The sequence below is a fragment of the Rutilus rutilus genome, assembly GCF_951802725.1.
Source record: "Rutilus rutilus genome assembly, chromosome: 6".
Classification (NCBI taxonomy): domain Eukaryota; kingdom Metazoa; phylum Chordata; class Actinopteri; order Cypriniformes; family Leuciscidae; genus Rutilus; species Rutilus rutilus.
Genome location: NC_140214.1, coordinates 29,003,803 through 29,023,973, shown reverse-complemented (window position 1 = coordinate 29,023,973; position 20,171 = coordinate 29,003,803). Strand labels below are relative to the sequence as shown.

At 40.4% G+C, this 20,171-nt stretch overlaps 1 protein-coding gene across 1 annotated transcript; it reads right to left on the bottom strand.

The window, feature by feature from the left end:
• Positions 1-367: 367 nt before the first annotated feature.
• fzr1b (fizzy/cell division cycle 20 related 1b) lies at positions 368-18,093 on the bottom strand. Its single transcript, XM_084412525.1, has 15 exons — positions 17,818-18,093; positions 17,152-17,296; positions 15,354-15,455; positions 15,160-15,223; positions 14,236-14,363; positions 13,997-14,073; positions 12,317-12,422; positions 7,550-7,627; positions 7,404-7,469; positions 7,206-7,308; positions 6,503-6,684; positions 3,591-3,824; positions 3,405-3,509; positions 900-992; positions 368-813 (listed from the first exon to the last, which is right to left on the bottom strand). The coding sequence occupies exons 2-15, from the start codon at positions 17,224-17,226 to the stop codon at positions 772-774; spliced, it is 1,455 nt and encodes a 484-aa protein (XP_084268651.1). The 5' UTR covers positions 17,227-17,296; positions 17,818-18,093; the 3' UTR covers positions 368-771.
• Between the last annotated feature and the right edge of the window lie 2,078 nt (positions 18,094-20,171).

Below are 20,171 nucleotides of genomic sequence, written 5' to 3'. Positions count from 1 at the left end.
ATCATTACTCCAGTCTTCAGTGTCACATGATCCTTCAGAAATCATTCTAATATGCTGATTTACTGATCAAGAAACATTTCTTATTATTATCGATGTTGAAAATAGTAGTGCTGTTTAATATTTCTGTGGAAACCGTGATACTTATTTTTTTCAGGATTCTTGAATGAATAGAAAGTTTAAATAAAAAGCATTTATTTGAGATAAAAATCTTTTGTAACATTATAAATGTCTTCACTGTCACTTTTGATCAATTTAATGCATCTTTGCTGAAAAGTACTTTAAAAAACAAATCCTACAGACCTTACAACTATTGCTGGACGTACAGTAAATATAACCTTTTGTCTGTTAGTCATAAAAAGTCACAGGATTAATGTTAAGTGCATTTATTTCTCACAGATTTCATGATCTGTTTTGATACACACATATAAAATATGTAAATTTTCATAAGCCATTTCTGTATAACCTCATGACTGAAATCATGATAATGCCAATATAGGTCATATAGGTTCATTTCTCTATTAATACTTCTACTTATACAATAGCACATCTGTTTGGACATCCACAATGTACAATAATAAGAAGAACTGACTGAATCTTAACATAAACAACAAGCTCACTCAATTTTCATGGGGTAAAACGAGTAAAAAAGAGTGGAGGAAGTGCTAGGGTCTCTCTCTCTCTGTCGGAAGGTCTGGAGTTGATGCAAGGACACAGAACAGAGCGAGTTCAAAGGCTTTAATTCGTTCACGTGATTGGATGGACTTCTGTGAATTACCGTATCCTGGTGAACAGGTTCAACACTGATTTGGATTCCTGGAAACAGACGAAAAGAATGTGAAACGGGTACCAGTTGAGGTGCAGGACGAGCTACACGTCTGAATGTAACACTTCAGCCTGACCTTGGTGCAGCGTGTCTTGCTGAAGACATTCCAGAACCTCAGTGTCTCGTCTCCTGCTCCCGTTACGATGGCCTCACCGTCCGGAGACACCGCCTGTACACAACCAAGACACGTACATTCACTTCTGATGTGTGTCTGAATTAACACAGGATAACATTATTACATTACAGGTCTCAGATTTGATTACTCTTTGTCTTCGTCGGTCATTTGTACATAATTAAAAACTGGATCCGGAGACAACCATGACAGCCACGGTGTCTCTTAACTACGCTATAAAGTGAGCTTTCTTGGTACACTTGGAAAATGTTCCCCGTTATTGGATTCGATTAAACATAAAAGGTAAGAAAATAAGAAACGTTAAGAAAAAAGTACTTTTTCTTTTTTATAAACACACTCACTGGCCACTTTATTAGGTAGACCTTGCTAGTACCGGGTTGGACCAATATGTTGTTTACGGCAATTTCTGACCCAACCATCTGAAAGACTCCAAACATGTTTTTCCAAACATTTCTTGTCCAATTTTGTTGAGCCCGTGTGAATTGTAGCTTCAGTTTGCTGTTCTTATCTCACAGGAGTGTCACTGGTGTGTGTTCTGCTGCTGTAGCTCTTCTGCTTCAAGATTCAACATGATGCTCTTCTGCAGACCTCGGTTGTCACGAGTGGTTATTTGAGCTTCTGTTGTCTTTCTATCAGCTGAACCAGTCTGGTCATTCTCCTCTGACCTCTGGCATCAACAAGGCATTTTCACCCACAGAACTGCCGCTCACTGGATATTTTCTCTTTTTCAGACCATTCTCTGTAAACCCTAGTTTAGGTTGTGTGTGAAAATCCCAGTAGATCATCAGTTTCTGAAATACTCAGACCAGCCCGTTCGACACAACCCTGCCACGTTCAAAGTCACAGAAATCACCTTTCTTCCCCATTCTGATGCTCAGTTTGAACTTCAGCAGATCATCCTGACCATGTCTACATGCCTAAATGTTTTGAGTTGCTGCAATGTGATTGGCTGGTTAGATATTTGTATTAATGAGCAGCTGAACAGATGTACCTAATAAAGTGGCTGGTGAGTGTATTATGAATACATAAAGATTATGTTTTTGGGAAGTCGCACCACATGACATTTTACAACAGGAACTAATCTTTCCTTGCCAGACATTTTTTAAGAGACTTATTGACCCTGACACACAGTCAATGAGGGTCTGCAGGAGTCACTCCACTCCATGACATCATTTCCTGTTTGTTAGATTTTTTTTCTGCATCTTGGTCGCACCACATGACTTTGATTTGGTGGAGTTTTCCAAATATTAATAACTTATAACAACACTTTTGTTAAATTTGAATATAGAATATTTGAAATAGAATATTTTTTTTCTATCAAGGAAATAAAATTATGCATGTTTTTTTTGTTTAGTACCATATTTGATGTATCAGGTGTATGTATTTTGTGGCCCATATAGTGATATTGTGAGAATATGGAGCTCATTCTTCAGAAAAATTCACCTTAATTTTACTCAAAGGCCCAAACTGAGCAGAAATATGCAATTTGGTGCAGTTGCTGATATTTATATGGCTAAAATGTAAGATGAAATTCTTATAATGCAAATCAATATGATCTTTATAACAGTTTAGCAGACTACGGACATAAAATACATATATAAATATCAGTTGTCACTTTATATCTCCCAATAATACATGATCTCACTACCCAATAGTAGTAAGATGATATTTAAATGATTCATTTTATGATAGTTTTTACTGTGGGGGCAAAACATAAAACGCAATGCAATACAATGATGACTGAGAGATAAACAAATAAATGTTCCTCAAAATCCTGATGTATCATATTTGAAATTTTAACATAAAAATGTATGGATGGATAATCCATTAAACGTAAATTGCTTCACTCCAGTATATCTTCGTTTTAAAATATTACTAATAAAATAAAATATATTCTTACGTTTACTTAAGTAAAATTCAGTAAAGATTTCACAGCAAAAAGACGTGTGCCACAAGAACAGGTGAAGATTGTGTACAACAGTTTTTTCTTAGCAAAGTTCTGATCATGTTGATAATTTAGAGGTGCTAAGAATTTGAGTTTGTTTCATATTTGTTCAAATATGATATAGTAGGCTTTATAGGGTTAATAAAGTCTTTTTTTCTTCATTATAAGGACATTTGTTTCACCCTGAGATTTATGTCTGTATGTAAAGTCACTGTATATACGAATGAATTGCATTTCTACATTAGGTTACACTTTATTTTAAGGTGTCATTGTTACAGTGTAATTATATATTTAAGTACTGAGTAATATTAAGCAACTACATGTACTTACTATAGGGTTAGGGTAGGATTAGGATTTGGTTTAGGGTTAGTTGCATGTAATTAGGCATAATTTACTGTAATTACTATGTTATGTACATGTAACATATGCAACAAGGACACTGTAAAACAAAGTGTTACGCTACATTATTTCAAATAGATTATTAGATTCGATAAAACACTTACCAAGTAGAGCACTCTGTACGAATGTCCTGTGAGCTTGGCTACCTGGGTGAGTGACGGGTATTTCCACACCAGGATCTGGTTCTGGGAGTAGCCGTGAGTGCTGACCTAATAGACATCAATGGTGAAAGCCAGCATGGGGGGAAAAAAAACACATGACGTGATTGAGGTTGTAGTTGCGTTTCTTACCAGCTCGTTGGCGTGTTTGGACCAGGCCAGGTTGCAGACCTGTGAGCCGGTGTCGGTACTCTGCAATGCCTGTCCGGTCAGAGTGTTCCAGAAGCGAAGGCAGCGGTCAGCCGTTCCCCCTCCCGAGGCCAGCAGGCCGTGCTGGTGAGGAGACCAGGCGATGGCCTTCACAGCCGCCAGGTGATCGCTGTACTGCTGCACGGGGAGCAGGCTCGAGCTGTTCCACACCAGCAACTGAAGCAGAACAAAACATACAGGTTCCTTTGTGTCATGCTATTTAGACCGAATTTTATTAGTTCTTTATCAATTTCTTTTGCACAGAAATTGGTCTTGATTTTGATTAAGTTGGGCTCTTAATAATAATAATAAATCTGAAAACGGTGCTCTAAAATGGTCCATGTACATTGCGTTAATTAGTTTTTTGGTTTAAAGGCACACTATGCAGTTTCGGTTTTTCTCAAACAGCGACCCCTAGAGTCGCTGTGGAGTACTATTTAATGTAACTGTCGTAAATACCACTCACGCAGAGCCGTCTCTGCACTCTTCCGACCGCGCTTTCTTCGTTTTCTTCGTCGACTTTGCCATGATTCACGTCTGAAATGCGTGCTAGTGTCTTCCATAGAGGCTGCTTCATATGTTGTTGATGTATGTGACGTCGTGCCGTAAAGCAAGTCGTGATTCTCACGAGATTTGTCGGGGCGCCACCTCTTAAACTTGCATTGCTGGTTTTGCCAGCGGCGTGTTCCCCCCTGCTTTGCTATCGGGATGATTCGCCCTACTACGAGTTCGTTATTACCATTGATATACCATCGAAATTATTTCAAAGCTGTTATATTAAGGTAAAAATCTTGCAAATTTTAAATATTGCCTTTAAAGGCACACTATGTAATTTTTCGCCACTAGAGGTGTCATTCAAGACAAAGGCGTAGCTTGATGACGCCTTGATTTCGTGGAATCGTGGGAGTTGTTGTCTTCACCTCTATTCACCTTATTCCGGAAGTAGCACTGGGTGGCGCCATCCGCGTAATCTCACTTCCTGGTTTAGCTACTTAGCGCTTTGTTTGCCCTGGTCCAATCTGTTATCTGTCTTGATATAAGTAGATAGGCTCGCTAGACTATAATATTATAGCCAAATGCTTTGGCCTATGGTTATTAACAACTGCTGCAACGTACTAAAGTACATTTCACTTGAAGCTTTTGAAACAATGCCACAATCAAATTATTTAAACCAGCTATATATGCAGCCTTTTTGAAATATGCAGTTTAAATTCAAAATTCATCATGTAATTAGGCCTATTCATTGTGGACGTTGCGTATTTAATAAAAGTGAGAAAAGCGTTTTGTATGCTGTTGTAAGCTGTGTCTTTCTAATAGCTATTACTTAGTTATGAAGATGTGCACAAACACTACTACATGTCAAGTTTGAAACATTATTACACCACAGTTTGTTTGCTTAATCACCAGATACATTTGCAGTGTATAGCCAACAGATGAGAAAAAAATAGCCACGAACTGGTGTAGAAAGAAAGTAGAGCCTCAACTAGATGAACAAGAGGGTAACGTTAGCTTAGCTAACTGCTAGCTGCAATTTCTTATGGTTTGATCTCTAACACAAGTAATGGCTGTAAAATAAATCCAGCGACTGAATTCTAGAGGACCATAGCTTTCAAACAAGGTATAGCATGTGTATGTGTCCTGTAGTGAGACCATTACAACATTAGATGTTTGTGGCTAATGTAGGCTAAACACTACACATCGGCCGGGCTGCGATCAGACAGGCAGACGGGTCATATAAACACCTAAAAGTCGTTTAAAAATTACCCAGAGAAACAGTGCATTGCTGTGCTGTTGGTACACACGTACATAGCACATTTGGCACAAATTAGCTTATCTTATGTGACATTTTATCAGTGAGACTTCTCTGCAGTTCTCCTCGAAATTGAATGAGGGTCCGCTAAACCGGAAGTTGGTTTACAACGGAAGTACTGGACAGAAGTAAAAGTGGGCGGGGCGGAATAAGGTGAATAGCCGGTGGAGAATACGACGGGACTCGGGCTGAAATCATATTCATGGTAATGTATTAAAGATTTATTAACGTTACGAAAGCCGTTGGAGCGAAACGAGACCGCTAATGAGAGACGAGCGTGACACACGGCTCGAGAGTAGAGGAGCTTTTATTATACCTGCTTCTTCCGGTCATGTGTATGTGGGGTAACACAGCGCTCATATTAGATACATTTGAGTGTGTTGAAAGGTGTTATAATGCTACTCTGTGTGTTCGCTCGGCGAACCATATAGCTCGGTGCTATATGAGACACTTGCTGCACACTGCAGTGAGCTAGATCCATATTAGACATGGTAAATATGGTTCTCGCGGTAAAGCAAGAAATTGAGATTCAAACAAAAAGACTGTGTTGAGCTGTATAACAATGATTAGTTTTCTGTCTATGAATGTATCCTCACCTGTCTAATAAAACACATCATATATTAAAGCGTCTTTGGTGTTTCCATGGTTTCTACAAAATAAAAATTACACTGTAACAATGACACCTTAAAATAAAGTGTAACCCTTTATTTCAATGTGTCCTTGTTACAGTGTAATTATACATTTAAGTACTGAGTAATAATAATTAACAACATGTACTTACTATAGGATTAGGTTTAGGATTCAGGTTTGGTTTAGGGTTAGTTACTTGTAATCACGCATAATCTATAGTTATTACTAAAGTAACAACATGTAATGTGTAACAAGGACACTGTAAAATAAAGTGTTACCTTTTTCTTTTTTTTTTATGTGAAATTTGGTGTGAATGCAACATACACAAACCTAAAATCTTTGAATAAACCATATTCCCAGCCAACTTAGTCATGTCTTGCATGTTCAATTATGTCTCCTTATTAGAGACACTGACCTTGTTATCGTTCCCTCCAGAGGCGAGGTGCTGGTGGTCAGGTGACCACTTGAGGCCACACACTTCCTGCCTGTGGCCCTGGAGGCGTCTCTCCACAGGAGGAGGTGTCCTCACGTCCCTTTGTAGAATCACTCTGTCCCGGCTACCCGACGACAGCTGCTCTCCATTCCACGCAAGCGCTCCTGAGAGACACGAAACTCTACTAATATGATGAAGATGATTTATTCTTTATGAAGATCTTAGCTCTCTTAGTGAAAAAAAAATCGGATAAATTGTTCTGAGAATGATTTAAAGTTCCAAACACGTAAGACTTTTGTTCATCTTCGGAACACAAATGAAGATATTCATTATTAAATCTAAGAGATTTCTGTCCCTCAAAACTCTTGAAGCTTCAAAACGTAAAGAGGTCGTAAAAAAAATCCATATGAATCGAGTGGTTGAATCAAAGCCTTCTGAAGAGACTTGATCGCTTTATATGATGAAAATATTTAATTTAGGCTTTTATTTACATATAAACATTGATACATAGAGCACATCAAATATGGTGAATGTTTCGAAGATGAACGAACATTTATTGGGTTTGGAACCACATGAGGGCGATTCATCATTGTAATTGATGACAGAATTTTAATTTTTTGGGTAAGCTAACCCTTTAAACCAGTAAAAGTTTTAAGTAAGTGAGTGATTGTCACATGACACAAACCTACGCGTGCTGAATGTCCCTCCAAACTGGTCAACTTCCTCCCTCCAGCTGCATCCCAAATCTGTACAAATCCCTTATGGGTCCCTACAGCCACCAGACTTCCCTGAGAGAATGACAAAGAAGTAAATATTATCCTGGATATTTACAAAGCACACACGTTAGATATTTTTATGTAACATGTAAGAGGTTTGTGCTGACCCTCTCATTCCAACACACTGATGTCACAGAGTCGCCATCCACAGATAAGTCACACAACCGCGTCACCTGTGTAAGTTTGGAAGTGTAAAATGAAACGCTCATTACTGACAGTCAGACCAGATCACGTCTTAAAGTCTGTCTCATACCTGGCTGGTACAGGCACTCCACAGGTAAACACAAGCCCCCAAACCAACACTCAAGAGATTTCCAGCTGACCAGTCCACCTGTGTTCACAAACATTTTCAATCAAATTACTACACAGCAAATGTTAACATGCATATTATGGAGACTACAGAACCATTACGCCATGTCCTAACCAGACAGGGCGCGATAAGATTCCAGCGACAAGCAATTAGTCTGTCCACACCAGACGCGACAAAATCTATCAAAAATCACAGCCAATCAGAACAGCTGTGGGCGGAGTCTCTCAGCAAGCGCAATGAAATGGATACGTACACAATCAAATTCATAAATATTGAATTATCCATTGTGGATTTCAGTATGGCTATAAAGATCAAGCATAATGATATACTCCCATTAAATTATTTTAACCCTTTGGTGCTGTTAGATCAAAAATTTTACGTTTTGGGGTTTTTTAAGAATTTTTTACTTCATCGGAATGGAACGAAACTTGGTATAGGTTTCGGTACTTGTTATGTGGACACACAAAAAAAATCATGGACATGATTTGAAAAGGTTAAATGACCCTGAAAAAATAGTCAAACTTGTACTGTTGGCGGTCAAAAATGACCGCATTCGAAACGAATAGATCTATTGGAAACGTTTGGTCATGTCATGTCATCTTCGTCCGCTTATCCGGGGCCGGGTCGAGGGGGCAGCAGTCTAAGCAGAGATGCCCAGACTCCCCTCTCCCTAGACACTTCCTCCAGCTCTTCCGGGGGAACACCGAGGCGTTCCCAGGCCAGCCGGGAGACATAATCTCTCCAGCGTGTCCTAGGTCTTCCCCGGGGTCTCCTCCCAGTGGGACGCGCCCGGAACACCTTCCCGGGAAGGCGTCCAGGAGGCATCCGGAACAGATGCCCGAGCCACCTCAGCTGACCCCTCTCGATGTGGAGGAGCAGCGGCTCTACTCTGAGCTCCTCCCGAGTGACCGAGCTTCTCACCCTATCTCTAAGGGATCGCCCAGCCACCCTACGGAGAAAGCTCATTTCGGCCGCCTGTATCCGGGATCTTGTCCTTTCGGTCATGACCCAAAGCTCATGACCATAGGTGAGAGTAGGAACGTAGATTGACCGGTAAATCGAGAGCTTCGCCTTGCGGCTCAGCTCTTTCTTCACCACGACAGACCGGTACATCGACCGCATTACTGCAGAAGCTGTCAATCTCCCGTTCCATCCTTCCCTCACTCGTGAACAAAACCCCAAGATACTTAAACTCCTCCACTTGAGGCAGGAACTCTCCACCAACCTGAAGTGGGCAAGCCACCCTTTTCCGACTGAGGACCATGGCCTCGGATTTGGAGGTGCTGATTCTCATCCCAGCCGCTTCACACTCGGCTGCAAACCGTCCCAGTGCATGCTGAAGGTCCTGGCTTGATGAAGCCAACACGACAACATCATCCGCAAAGAGCAGAGACGAAATCGTGTTGTCACCAAACCCGACACCCTCCGGCCCCTGGCTGCGCCTAGAAATTCTGTCCATAAAAATTATGAACAGAACCGGCGACAAAGGGCAGCCCTGCCGGAGTCCAACATGCACCGGGAACAAGTCTGACTTACTGCCGGCAATGCGAACCAAGCTCCTGCTTCGGTCGTACAGGGACCGGACAGCCCTTAGCAAAGGACCCCGGACCCCATACTCCCGGAGCACCCTCCACAGGCCGCCGCGAGGGACACAGTCGAATGCCTTCTCCAAATCCACAAAGCACATGTGGACTGGTTGGGCAAACTCCCATGAACCCTCCAGCACCCTGTAGAGAGTATAGAGCTGGTCCAGTGTTCCACGGCCTGGACGAAAACCACACTGTTCCTCCTGAATCCGAAGTTCTACTATCGGCCGTATTCTCCTCTCCAGTACCCTGGCATAGACTTTCCCAGGGAGGCTGAGAAGTGTGATCCCCCTGTAGTTGGAACACACCCTCCGGGACCACCACCCCGGTCTGCCATCCCAGAGGCACTGTCCCCGACCGCCACGCGATGCTGCAGAGGCATGTCAGCCAAGACAGCCCCACAACATCCAGAGACTTGAGCCCTCAGCCTCTGCTTCCTCAATGGAAGACGTGACGGCGGGATTGAGGAGATCCTCGAAGTATTCCTTCCACCGTCCGACGACATCCCCAGTTGAGGTCAACAGCTCCCCACCTCTACTGTAGATAGCATTGGTAGGGCACTGCTTCCCCCTTCTGAGGCGCCGGACGGTTTGCCAGAATCTCTTCGAGGCCAGCCGATAGTCCTTCTCCATGGCCTCACCGAACTCCTCCCAGGCCCGAGTTTTTGCCTCCACAACCACCCGGGCTGCAGTTCGCTTGGCCTGCCGGTACCCGTCAGCTGCCTCAGGAGTCCCACAAGCCAACCAGGCCCGATAGGACTCCTTCTTCAGCTTGACGGCATCCCTTACTTCCGGTGTCCACCACCGGGTTCGGGGATTGCCGCCTCGACAGGCACCGGAGACCTTACGGCCACAGCTCCGAGCGGCCGCTTCGACAATGGAGGTGGAGAACATGGTCCACTCGGACTCAATATCTCCAGCCTCCCTCGGGATCTGGACAAAGCTCCGCCGGAGGTGGGAGTTGAAGATCTCTCTGACCGGAGACTCGGCCAAACGTTCCCAGCAGACCCTCACAGTACGCTTGGGTCTGCCGAGTCTGTCCAGCCTCCTCCCCCGCCATCGGATCCAACTCACCACCAGGTGGTGATCAGTTGACAGCTCCGCCCCTCTCTTCACCCGAGTGTCCAAGACATACGGCCGCAGGTCAGATGAAACGACCACAAAGTCGATCATCGACCTACGGCCTAGGGTGTCCTGGTGCCACGTGCACTGATGGACACCCTTATACTTGAACATGGTGTTCGTTATGGACAAACTATAACTAGCACAGAAGTCCAATAACTGAACACCGCTCGGGTTCAGATCAGGGGGGCCGTTCCTCCCAATCACGCCCCTCCAGGTGTCACTGTCGTTGCCCACGTGGGCGTTGAAGTCTCCCAGTAGAACGATGGAGTCCCCAGTCGGAGCACTTTCCAGCACCCCTCCCAGAGACTCCAAGAAGGCCAGGTACTCTGCACTGCCGTTTGGCCCGTAGGCACACACGACAGTGAGAGACCTATCCCCGACCCGTAGGCGCAGGGAAACGACCCTCTCGTTCACCGGGGTGAACTCCAACACATGGCGGCTGAGCTGGGGGGCTATAAGCAAACCCACACCAGCCCGTCGCCTCTCACCATGGGCAACTCCAGAGTGGTGAAGAGTCCATCCTCTCTCAAGGGGTGTGGTTCCAGAGCCCAAGCCGTGCGTAGAGGTGATCCCGACGATCTCTAGTCGGAACCTCTCTACCTCACGCACAATCTCAGGCTCCTTCCCCGTCAGCGAGGTGACATTCCACGTCCCTAGAGCTAGTTTCCGTGTCCAGGGATCGGGTTGTCGAGGCCCCCGCCTTCGACTGCCGCCCGATCCTCTCAGCACCGGCCCCTTACGGTCCCTCCTGCAGGTGGTGAGCCCACGGGAAGGCGGCCCCACGTCGCTCCTTCGGGCTGAGCCCGGCCGGACCCCGTGGGGGGAGGCCCGGCCACCAGGCGCTCGCATACGAGCCCCAACCCCAGGCCTGGCTCCAGGGTGGGGCCCCGGCTGCGCCATACCGGGCGACGTCACGGTCCTTGATTTAATTTGTCTCATAAAGGGTATTTTGAACTACTCTTAGTCTGACCCGTCGCCTAGGACCTGTTTGCCTTGGGAGACCCTACCAGGGGCATATAGCCCCGGACAACATAGCTCCTAGGGTCATTCGGGTACTCAAACCCCTCCACCACGTTAAGGTGGCAGTTCAAGGAGGGGAAACGTTTGGTATTGCGCCCAAACAAAATCTTACTGAAAGCTCATTTTTTGAAATATCAACCTAAAATTTAAATCACAACTGTTTTAGATTTATGGCTTTGATTTTCTCGCAGTTTTAGTGTAAAACATGTTTTGCAAAATATATATTTCGTTAAAAAAGTTTTTATTTAAAATGCATTTTTCATAATAATAAACTTAAACTTCTATAACTTCATTTTAGTTTGACCTTTTTAAATATTTTACTTCAGCAATAATCTACCAAGAGTCATCTTTAAAAAGAGACCAAACTTATGTGCGCCAAAGCATTCAAGAGTTACGAAGTTGGAAATGTAATTTTCAGGTCTATGTTCAAAAAGTGGTCAACAAGTAATAAATGGATCATAACTATTCCGTAAATATAATCTAGTACCATAAAATCCCCTTAAAAATACAAAATGTTAAATAAAAAAACATCGAACTAAAATTCAGTACATTCATTTTATTGAAATAAAAAAAATTTGGTCATTCAATTGCAGAAACAGAAACCGTTTCTAGAATATAAATGTTGCGTATCGCTGTCGTGACTGGTTAGGACAAAAACTCTGATTAACTAATATTTTATCGCCTGCCGCTGTGTCACGTCAGGTCTGGATAGTGCTAAAATTGTATTTTAAAGAGTTTTCTGAAATACCTCTGACTTCTGATTGGTCAATGAACACATTCTCCAGTTAAATATTTTTCTATAATGACAGGCAGACTATATAACTGACAGCTGTCCCAGGCAACCAATTTCTCACAGTCAGCTGGTCATTATTGCAAAATGAAAGTAAAAATAATGTACCTTCACAGTGACACTTTCAGACCCCTATCCCTTATTTAATATCTGTAAAACTAACATATGGAGCTTTGTAAATTAAGTATACCAGGTTGAGGTAGAAGTCATCCTGCAACTCTGGGGCATCAAGAACTTTGAATGGGATCTTGGAAATCTTGCGTGCTGGCTTTCGGGGTGAACGCAATAGTTTGTGACTGCAGACAAAAAAGAAAAATTTGAAAAATTACATTTTAATTTAAGTAAAATTTTAAAGAAATTCACAGGCATGTCTATAATGTGGATACAATTCATAATGTTGTAAAAAAAAGTCTGTGTTACAAACATAGAAAAACAGCTGAAAATCATTTTCTTAAAGGGGTCATGAACTGAGGATTCAAATTTTCCTTGATCTTTTGACAGTTAAGAGTTCGTTTATTCGTTCAATACCATTATCTTCCAAACGAGGTAAAGTTTTCCACTAGGAAAGTGGGGTTTTTTTTCCAACAATGTGAATGTCTCAGCACTGCATTATTTGTTTGTATTCGGTGCATTTCACTTTGGATTATATATTTGGTAAATCAGTCGCAATTCCGACGCAGGCTTTGCAAACAGACTTTTACGATATGGATCTGCCAGCAACGCCAATAAAACAGCAATGTTTATTTTAATGCCTGATCTGTGATCAGTGATTTCTAAATCGTTCAATACTGTTTATGCATCAGTAGAACAAGCCAGTGACTAAACGATCAACTTCACATCGTTTCTCTTAGTAGGATGAAAATAATCTTATTTAAACTGTGATTAAATATACAGAAAGCAATCAAAGAATGCTCCCTTTCCAATTGCTCAAGCTGTCAATCACACAGCACGAGTTTATCTGGACACTTGCCAAAACTTGTTATAAAATCAATGACGCTGTTACACTGCACAATGAAGCTCTTACTGTATTTACATTGTGTTTGCATTGTTATTTGGTGAAAGCATTCGTGAGAGTGCAGAAATTGCATTGCAATGATGAGATCACTTCATTCACGCGATCAACAGACTGTCTGTCATCTGCTCAATACTCATCACTGCAACCTTTCAAGTGATGGGAATAGATCTAAAATATAATACTATAATCAACAATTTTCACGATTCGTTAATCTCGATAGCTGTAATAGTAAAAACATAGTAAACGTTTTCGAGAAATTTCCACATGTAACTAGCTATTTCATATGCAAACATGTCAGCCAATCACAGCAGTGGGCATTTACACAGAAGTCTCTCACAGACACGCCCCTTCAAACAGAGCGTTCAAATCAGAGGCTAAAATCAGGCTCGGAAAAATGCCTTTTATTTTTTAAATGTAAAAATATGTTACTAAATTATATTAAAATGTACTAATAATATAAGGGAACCCCAGGACACATTATAAAATGATAAAATAATCCAGTTCATGACCCCTTTAAACAGTATTTTTGTACGGAGCCCCACACATGACATGCGAGAGGAAAAATCTGCCTTGTTTTATTCATTCATTCTCTCGTTTTAGGTCAATCGTGGCCACATTGTACTAATTTGTTCCCTTATTTCTTCATTTAGTTTTAGGAACGAATTCTTAATTTGTGGCCGCTAAATCTTGTAACTTACTAAAAACAAATTTCCAAAAAGGTGATAAAAATAAACTTAATTCAATATACATGTCTAAACATTTTATGTGTTTTTACTTTTCAAGTAACTGAGTTTGCAAATTATTATTTGCTCAATTTTATTTTGAATTACTGCAGAGATTAGAGAAGAATGATACCTTTTGTTACTGAGAGGAGAGAGGGAATAGGGGGAGATTTCATTGTCAAAAGGCACTCTCTTTGTGAGGATGGTGTACTGAGAGACACAAGAAAAACAAGAGTTATACAACAAGAGTCAAAATCTAAAACTTATATAAACTCAAATGTGAGAAAAAGCAGAGAACATGCAGAAGACAAACATGCTTCTCCAGTGAGCTTTTTACATGGCAATGAATCTCACATGGATCTGTAAACTCACCCTGAAGAGGCTGTGTGTGTCCTGTGTGAGGATGGTGTGTCGACGGTCATCTGTGTGAGGATCAGGCACGGTTTCGATTCCTGCTCCCAACAGCTCATTCCTTAGCAGTGCAGCATATGCCACAGCATCTGTAAAACACAATAATGCTATATATATATATATATATATATATATATACATACACATACATACATACACTTCTTTTACGTTTAATACTTTTATTCAGAAAGGATGATTTGTTAAAAATTTTTTATCAAATAAACACTGTTCTTCTGAAATTCTATTTCAGTTTTTCCCCTCTTTTCCCACCTCGCTTTTAAATCGCTTGCAGAGCGTGTCCATTGGCGCACAGTGTTTTCAGTTATTCCCTATGGACGCTCAACTTCCATAGAAATGAACTGAAAACTCCTGTGGACACGCACTGAATTAGCAGCAATTGAGGGGCGACAATTACTTGAATGATGGGTTCATTATTATTCTTAATGAAAAACACAACAACAAAACATTACAATGAAAACTCGCTTAAATGGGTGCTGATACATTTCGCTTTGAAACCAAATCTTCCGCCATCGTCTTGTCAGTCAAGAGTGAGGCGAAATGGGCGACGTGAGGTGAAACCTGACTCTTTTTATCTCTATAAAAAATCTAAGTGACGGTGAGGGGGAGACAAGTGATGAAACCGGTGTTGCGGCTGAAAACCATGTAATACCGGTAACACCGACTATCGCAGCAAGCAATCTCATTGGCTGAAGGATCAGCAGAGGCCAATCAGCTTGTGCCATGAGGTAATGATGTGATTGCTTGGAGACTGCATGTAAAGTACCTATCAGCCAGCGCCCTCTATAGTTTCATGACTGAATTAGATATATATTGTTTCGCTGTGAAAATCGAGGGCATGTAAAAGATGATGCAGAATGACTTCACCTTTCCCTGTGTCTGTACTAGCATCCTTCGCCCGCTGATTCTGATTGGGTGTCCAACAGTTCTCCTACAAACAAAAAAAGCAAAAAATTAATGTGAGTTTATAGCAGTGCAATGACAATAATGCACTGGCTTTAATCCAGCATTAATTTTTTACTGTGGATGAGTGTAAACTGTTCAGATGAATGGTAACTTACATTGGCATAGTGGAAGTTTATGCTCCAGTTGCTCCCGGCACGCGTGGGGATAAACCTGTCTCCTGATTTCACCGTAACTGGACTGCATGCTGCATACCCTGACTGCACAAACAGTAATACATAACTGGAACTGACAATCATCATGTGTAACATTTATGTTTTGCTAAATACCTTTTTTTCTTTCTTTAATGAACACATTTAATACAAATCAAATGGAATTTAAAAAAAGTCTCTGAAATTCATTATTCAGGTGCAAAAATGTGCTGTAATAATTAATAATAAATAAATATATATTTCTTAATATTCTAGATCTAATCTTATTATCAAATACCAAACTGGGGTTTAAAAGACAATTAATATTCATTAGTTTGACTGATTCAGTTGTACTGGCACTATCAGATGAGAACAAAATTTAAACTGAATTGAGCTGGATAACACTAACATTGTAACATCGACATTAAATAAACACTGAACTGAGCTGAGATATAGATGTAAGATAGATGTAAGATATGCTGCTGCTGCATAAATAGACAGACATAAATCTCATAGCAGATCTAGGCAGGTGGAGCTGGGGGAGGTGGAGGGTAGAGCCCTGCGCGGGACTGTTTTCTTCATCCCACTCCCGCCCGCGCCCGCCGAATTTCTGACCATTACCGCCCGCTCCCGCAACGTATGTGTTACACTCCAGTCCAGCCCGCTCCCGCAATATGTATGTCCACTCCCGCCCGCACCCGCAAAACTCGGAGAATTTATTCCCGCACAATAATAGAGATGCACTGATTTTGTGTCTTCTCCCGTCTCGCAGGAAAAAACACGTATTTGTATTGCTGTTATTAAAGAGATTCATGGGGTTGTTTGTTTCGTTTCCCTGGCCTGCATGTATTCTGACGCACTGGTCAGGAAGATGAATAGTAGCCTGGCTGGGCTATCGGGGACATCTAAAACACTTAGGCTACCTCCCGATCCCGCAGTGTTTTTTTTTAGCCGCCCATTCCCGCCCGCAGCAAAGTTCAAACTGCCCGCTCCCGCGAGAATTGCGTTGGGTCCCGCGGGACTCAATCCCAATGCAGCCCTCTAGTGGAGGGTTTCAGAGGAACTAGCCTACAGCAAACACTGAACCAGACTATTTAAATGTTGAGCTAGCAATCTCATTGGCTGCAGAATCAGCCAATCAGGCCAAGTAGATTTATTTATTTATGATTAAATGCCATATCAGCTGCAATGGTTATGTTCATGGTAAAATCAACCATATTTCATTTTTTTATATAGGCCTATATTATTTCAATAGAGTTTACAATAATTTAACAAATTTGTCTTAAAAAAAACAAACAATATACAAAAACATTTATATATAAGAATAACAGCAAATAGTAACAATAACAATTAAATATAATCTTTCAATTTTATCTAAAAAATCTAAAATTATTCCAGGACATTTTAAAAATGTCGATTAATATATTTTTTAAATAAAACCTTTAGAAAACTGACAAATCTGACTTTATAACTTGCACTTGCGAGTTTATAACTCACAGTCCTGAAAAAAAGAGTCAGAATTGTGAGATAAAAAGTCACAATTACCTTTTTACACTTTTATTCTGTGGTGAAAACAAGCTTCCATACAAATCTTATTAGAAATATGGCATATATATATATATGTGTGTGTGTGTGTGTGTGTTTTCTTTTTTTTTCTTTCTTTTTGCTCACAAAGTTAAAAAAATATATATATAAATGTCAAAAAAAAAAAATTCATGATCAAGTTACAAGATAAACAGAGTTCTAAGGGTCTTTTCATGCTTACCTTGGACGGGTGGCCCTCTGGGACGTTCTGGTGGTTGATTTGCCTTAACAGGCGTCTTTCATAGTCCTGGTCCATTTCTACTGTAAACTACATTTAGACTCTGTCCATCAGTCTGCAGATGGGGGTCCTCCAAGGTCTCCCATCCCTACAGAAAAATGATGAATGCATGATCGATAACACTCATAATGCTTTACTTATTTTCTAAACATCTGCTCCAATGACAGCTGTCAGTGAGTGTCAACCTCTCATCAATAAAAGGTCTGTCATTTCTATACATCAATACATCACATTGATTGTATTCACACCTGAACTGGTTTCTGACCTGGTTTATTAAAAATAATTCTAATTCAAGTCATTACAAAATCTGATAGATAACAAGCATAACACTACATTAACAAAATTAGCAATCTAAAGCACACGTTTTTAAGTGATTCATGATGGCTTTATTAAAAAGACCGAGTGTTAATAGAGGAAGAGCGCATTAATGCCAGCAGGAGGGTTGTAAGTTAAACACGCGAATGTAATCAGTTGCCATGGCAGCTCGCTTACAGCGCTGATATAAATGAAGATTTACATCTTACATTATGACAAGATAACATCGTTTTTCCGAGTTTAATAGATGCAGAAGACCTTGAAACCTAGTATTAGAAAAGAAAACCATCTTACCTTAGGCAAGCGCTCAGGAAACCCACATTATACTGACATGTGTGTTCAGCTACGTGCGCAATGATTTCCTAAACATCTAACGTTAGTTCGCTTTTTCCCGATGCTGCAACAAAGGATTAAGGCTGTTTTGGTAATGTGCTGTAATTTTTTCGGTCTTTGGAGATAATAGTACGATCATTGAGCAGAGGGTATCAATGTTTATGTTCATGTCAAGATGGCGAGCAAATCAGCTGTGAGGTGAAAGAGTGTAATTCCGCGCACGCCCAGAAGAGGCGCAGTGAGAGAAGAGGAGAGGCTAGATTTAACACTAACTCTAATACTACACATATTTAACTATTCAAAATGTGTACTGGTCAATCTCAGTTAACTGTATTTAATTTTTTACAAGGTTTCTAAGCAGAAGATGGATGCATGTTTTCTCAGTCCTGGTACCAGATCTCATGTGCCATTTAAAAAGCATGTTTAAAAGCATGTCAATTAATTCCTTTGTTTTGTATGTATATGTTAAATATATTATATATGTTATATATGTTCAAATAATTGATATGTGTGATTAAAAAAATCACTAGGCTATATATTAAGGCAAAGGTGTATTTTAATAAAACACAAAGCCCATTTTTTCCATTTTAACGACGACCAAAGCCTCAAGTTTACACTCTAAAAAATGCTGGGTTGTTTTAACCCAATGTTGGGTCAAATATGGACTAACCCAACGTTGGGTTAAAAATGCAATTTAAAAATGGACAAACCCAGCCGTTGGGTTACATTTTTAATGTAACCAATGCAATTTGTCCATTTTTTTATTGCATTTTTGTCCATTTTTGATTTTGTCCAAAATGCAGTTTGTCCATTTTTAAAACTGCATTTTTTAACCCAATGTTGGGTTAGTCCATATTTGACCCAACATTGGGTTAAAACAACCCAGCATTTTTTATATACTTTCATTTATTAAACAATTGTTTTAATGATGGACCAAACAAAAATGATAAAAAACAGTGGTTTAACTTTATTTTTTAAAGGTTGTGGGTGTGTTTCGCTCCTTCACTTGCAGCGTGCCATAGGTGTTTCTGGCAACTGCATATGGGTTCTCTCCATCTTGTACAAAAATAGAGCGACAAAGACAAAAAGTTTAAGTCACTTAGTGGTGCACTGGCTTCCTGTAAGTATGGTACTATTCACATTGTAAAACTAATCCCAAATGTCTACAATTTAAGTAATTTCAAATGTAAAACTCGTAAGGTGAATAGTATTATATCAACTAATATTCACACTAAATCAACCAAATAGAGGACTCTACTCACTCCTGTTACTTTAACTCAATTCTGTTATTTTTCATGTGAGTAAAAGGACTGAAAGTAACAGGATTGAGTTTTTCAGCAAAAATGATCAAATACATGACATATGGCCAGATGGCATACATGCTAATAGCATGAGGACACTGAGCAAATTCTAGTGACTTACCTAAAGTTAATATTTTTAAAATAAACAAATAACATCTAAGAGATATTTTAGGTAACAGGACATTACGTTAAGATAGACCTTCTCAGTATACTGTAGTGACACTTTCAAATATACAGAAATTAAATTGACAGGACTTAATTTTTGTCTTCTCATGGCCTGCATGAGATCCAGATGATGCAACTTCCTGCTGAAAATGTGTCTTGTCACAAAAAAAAAAAAAAGGTTTCACACCAAACGTGCAATGACACAGGGGAAGAAACTTCACCACTCTACTTCAGCAATAAACACAAATGTGATGTTTAACTAGTCATTTTTGCTTATTAGTATGATTGAATTAGATCATTGAAGGTCAGCAGAAAATAGATTGGTTAATAAAGTGAGATTAAGTACATACATTATGTATTATTTAACATTTAATAATTGCAGGTTTGCTAAATAGTTTGCATTTCACTGTTTTTATTCATTTTGAGGAATACTGAATTTTGTGCAAGTGAGATGATTAAATACATGCTCACATTTAGTCTAGAACTACAATAACCATCATGTTCACACAGCGCACACAACACCTCTGCACTTACTCACGATTTCCCTCAACATGAGGACAGGAGAGCTGCCAGATAATAAATGCGGGAAAACAAACAAAAAACGTTACTTACTTGGAAAAAAGTAATCTGATTACGTTACTCACATTACTTGTAATGCATTACGCCCAGCATTGCTCATGATTACGTCAATGACAAAGAATGTCTGAGATGATGAATATATATATAGCCTATATTCTATTAGAAACATGTAGGTCAAAGTCAATACAAAGAAGGCCTTTTTTGTTTATTACTTTGTATTGTGGAAAACATGGCCAACATCAGTAGAGCCTTCAAGGCTTAACACAACAG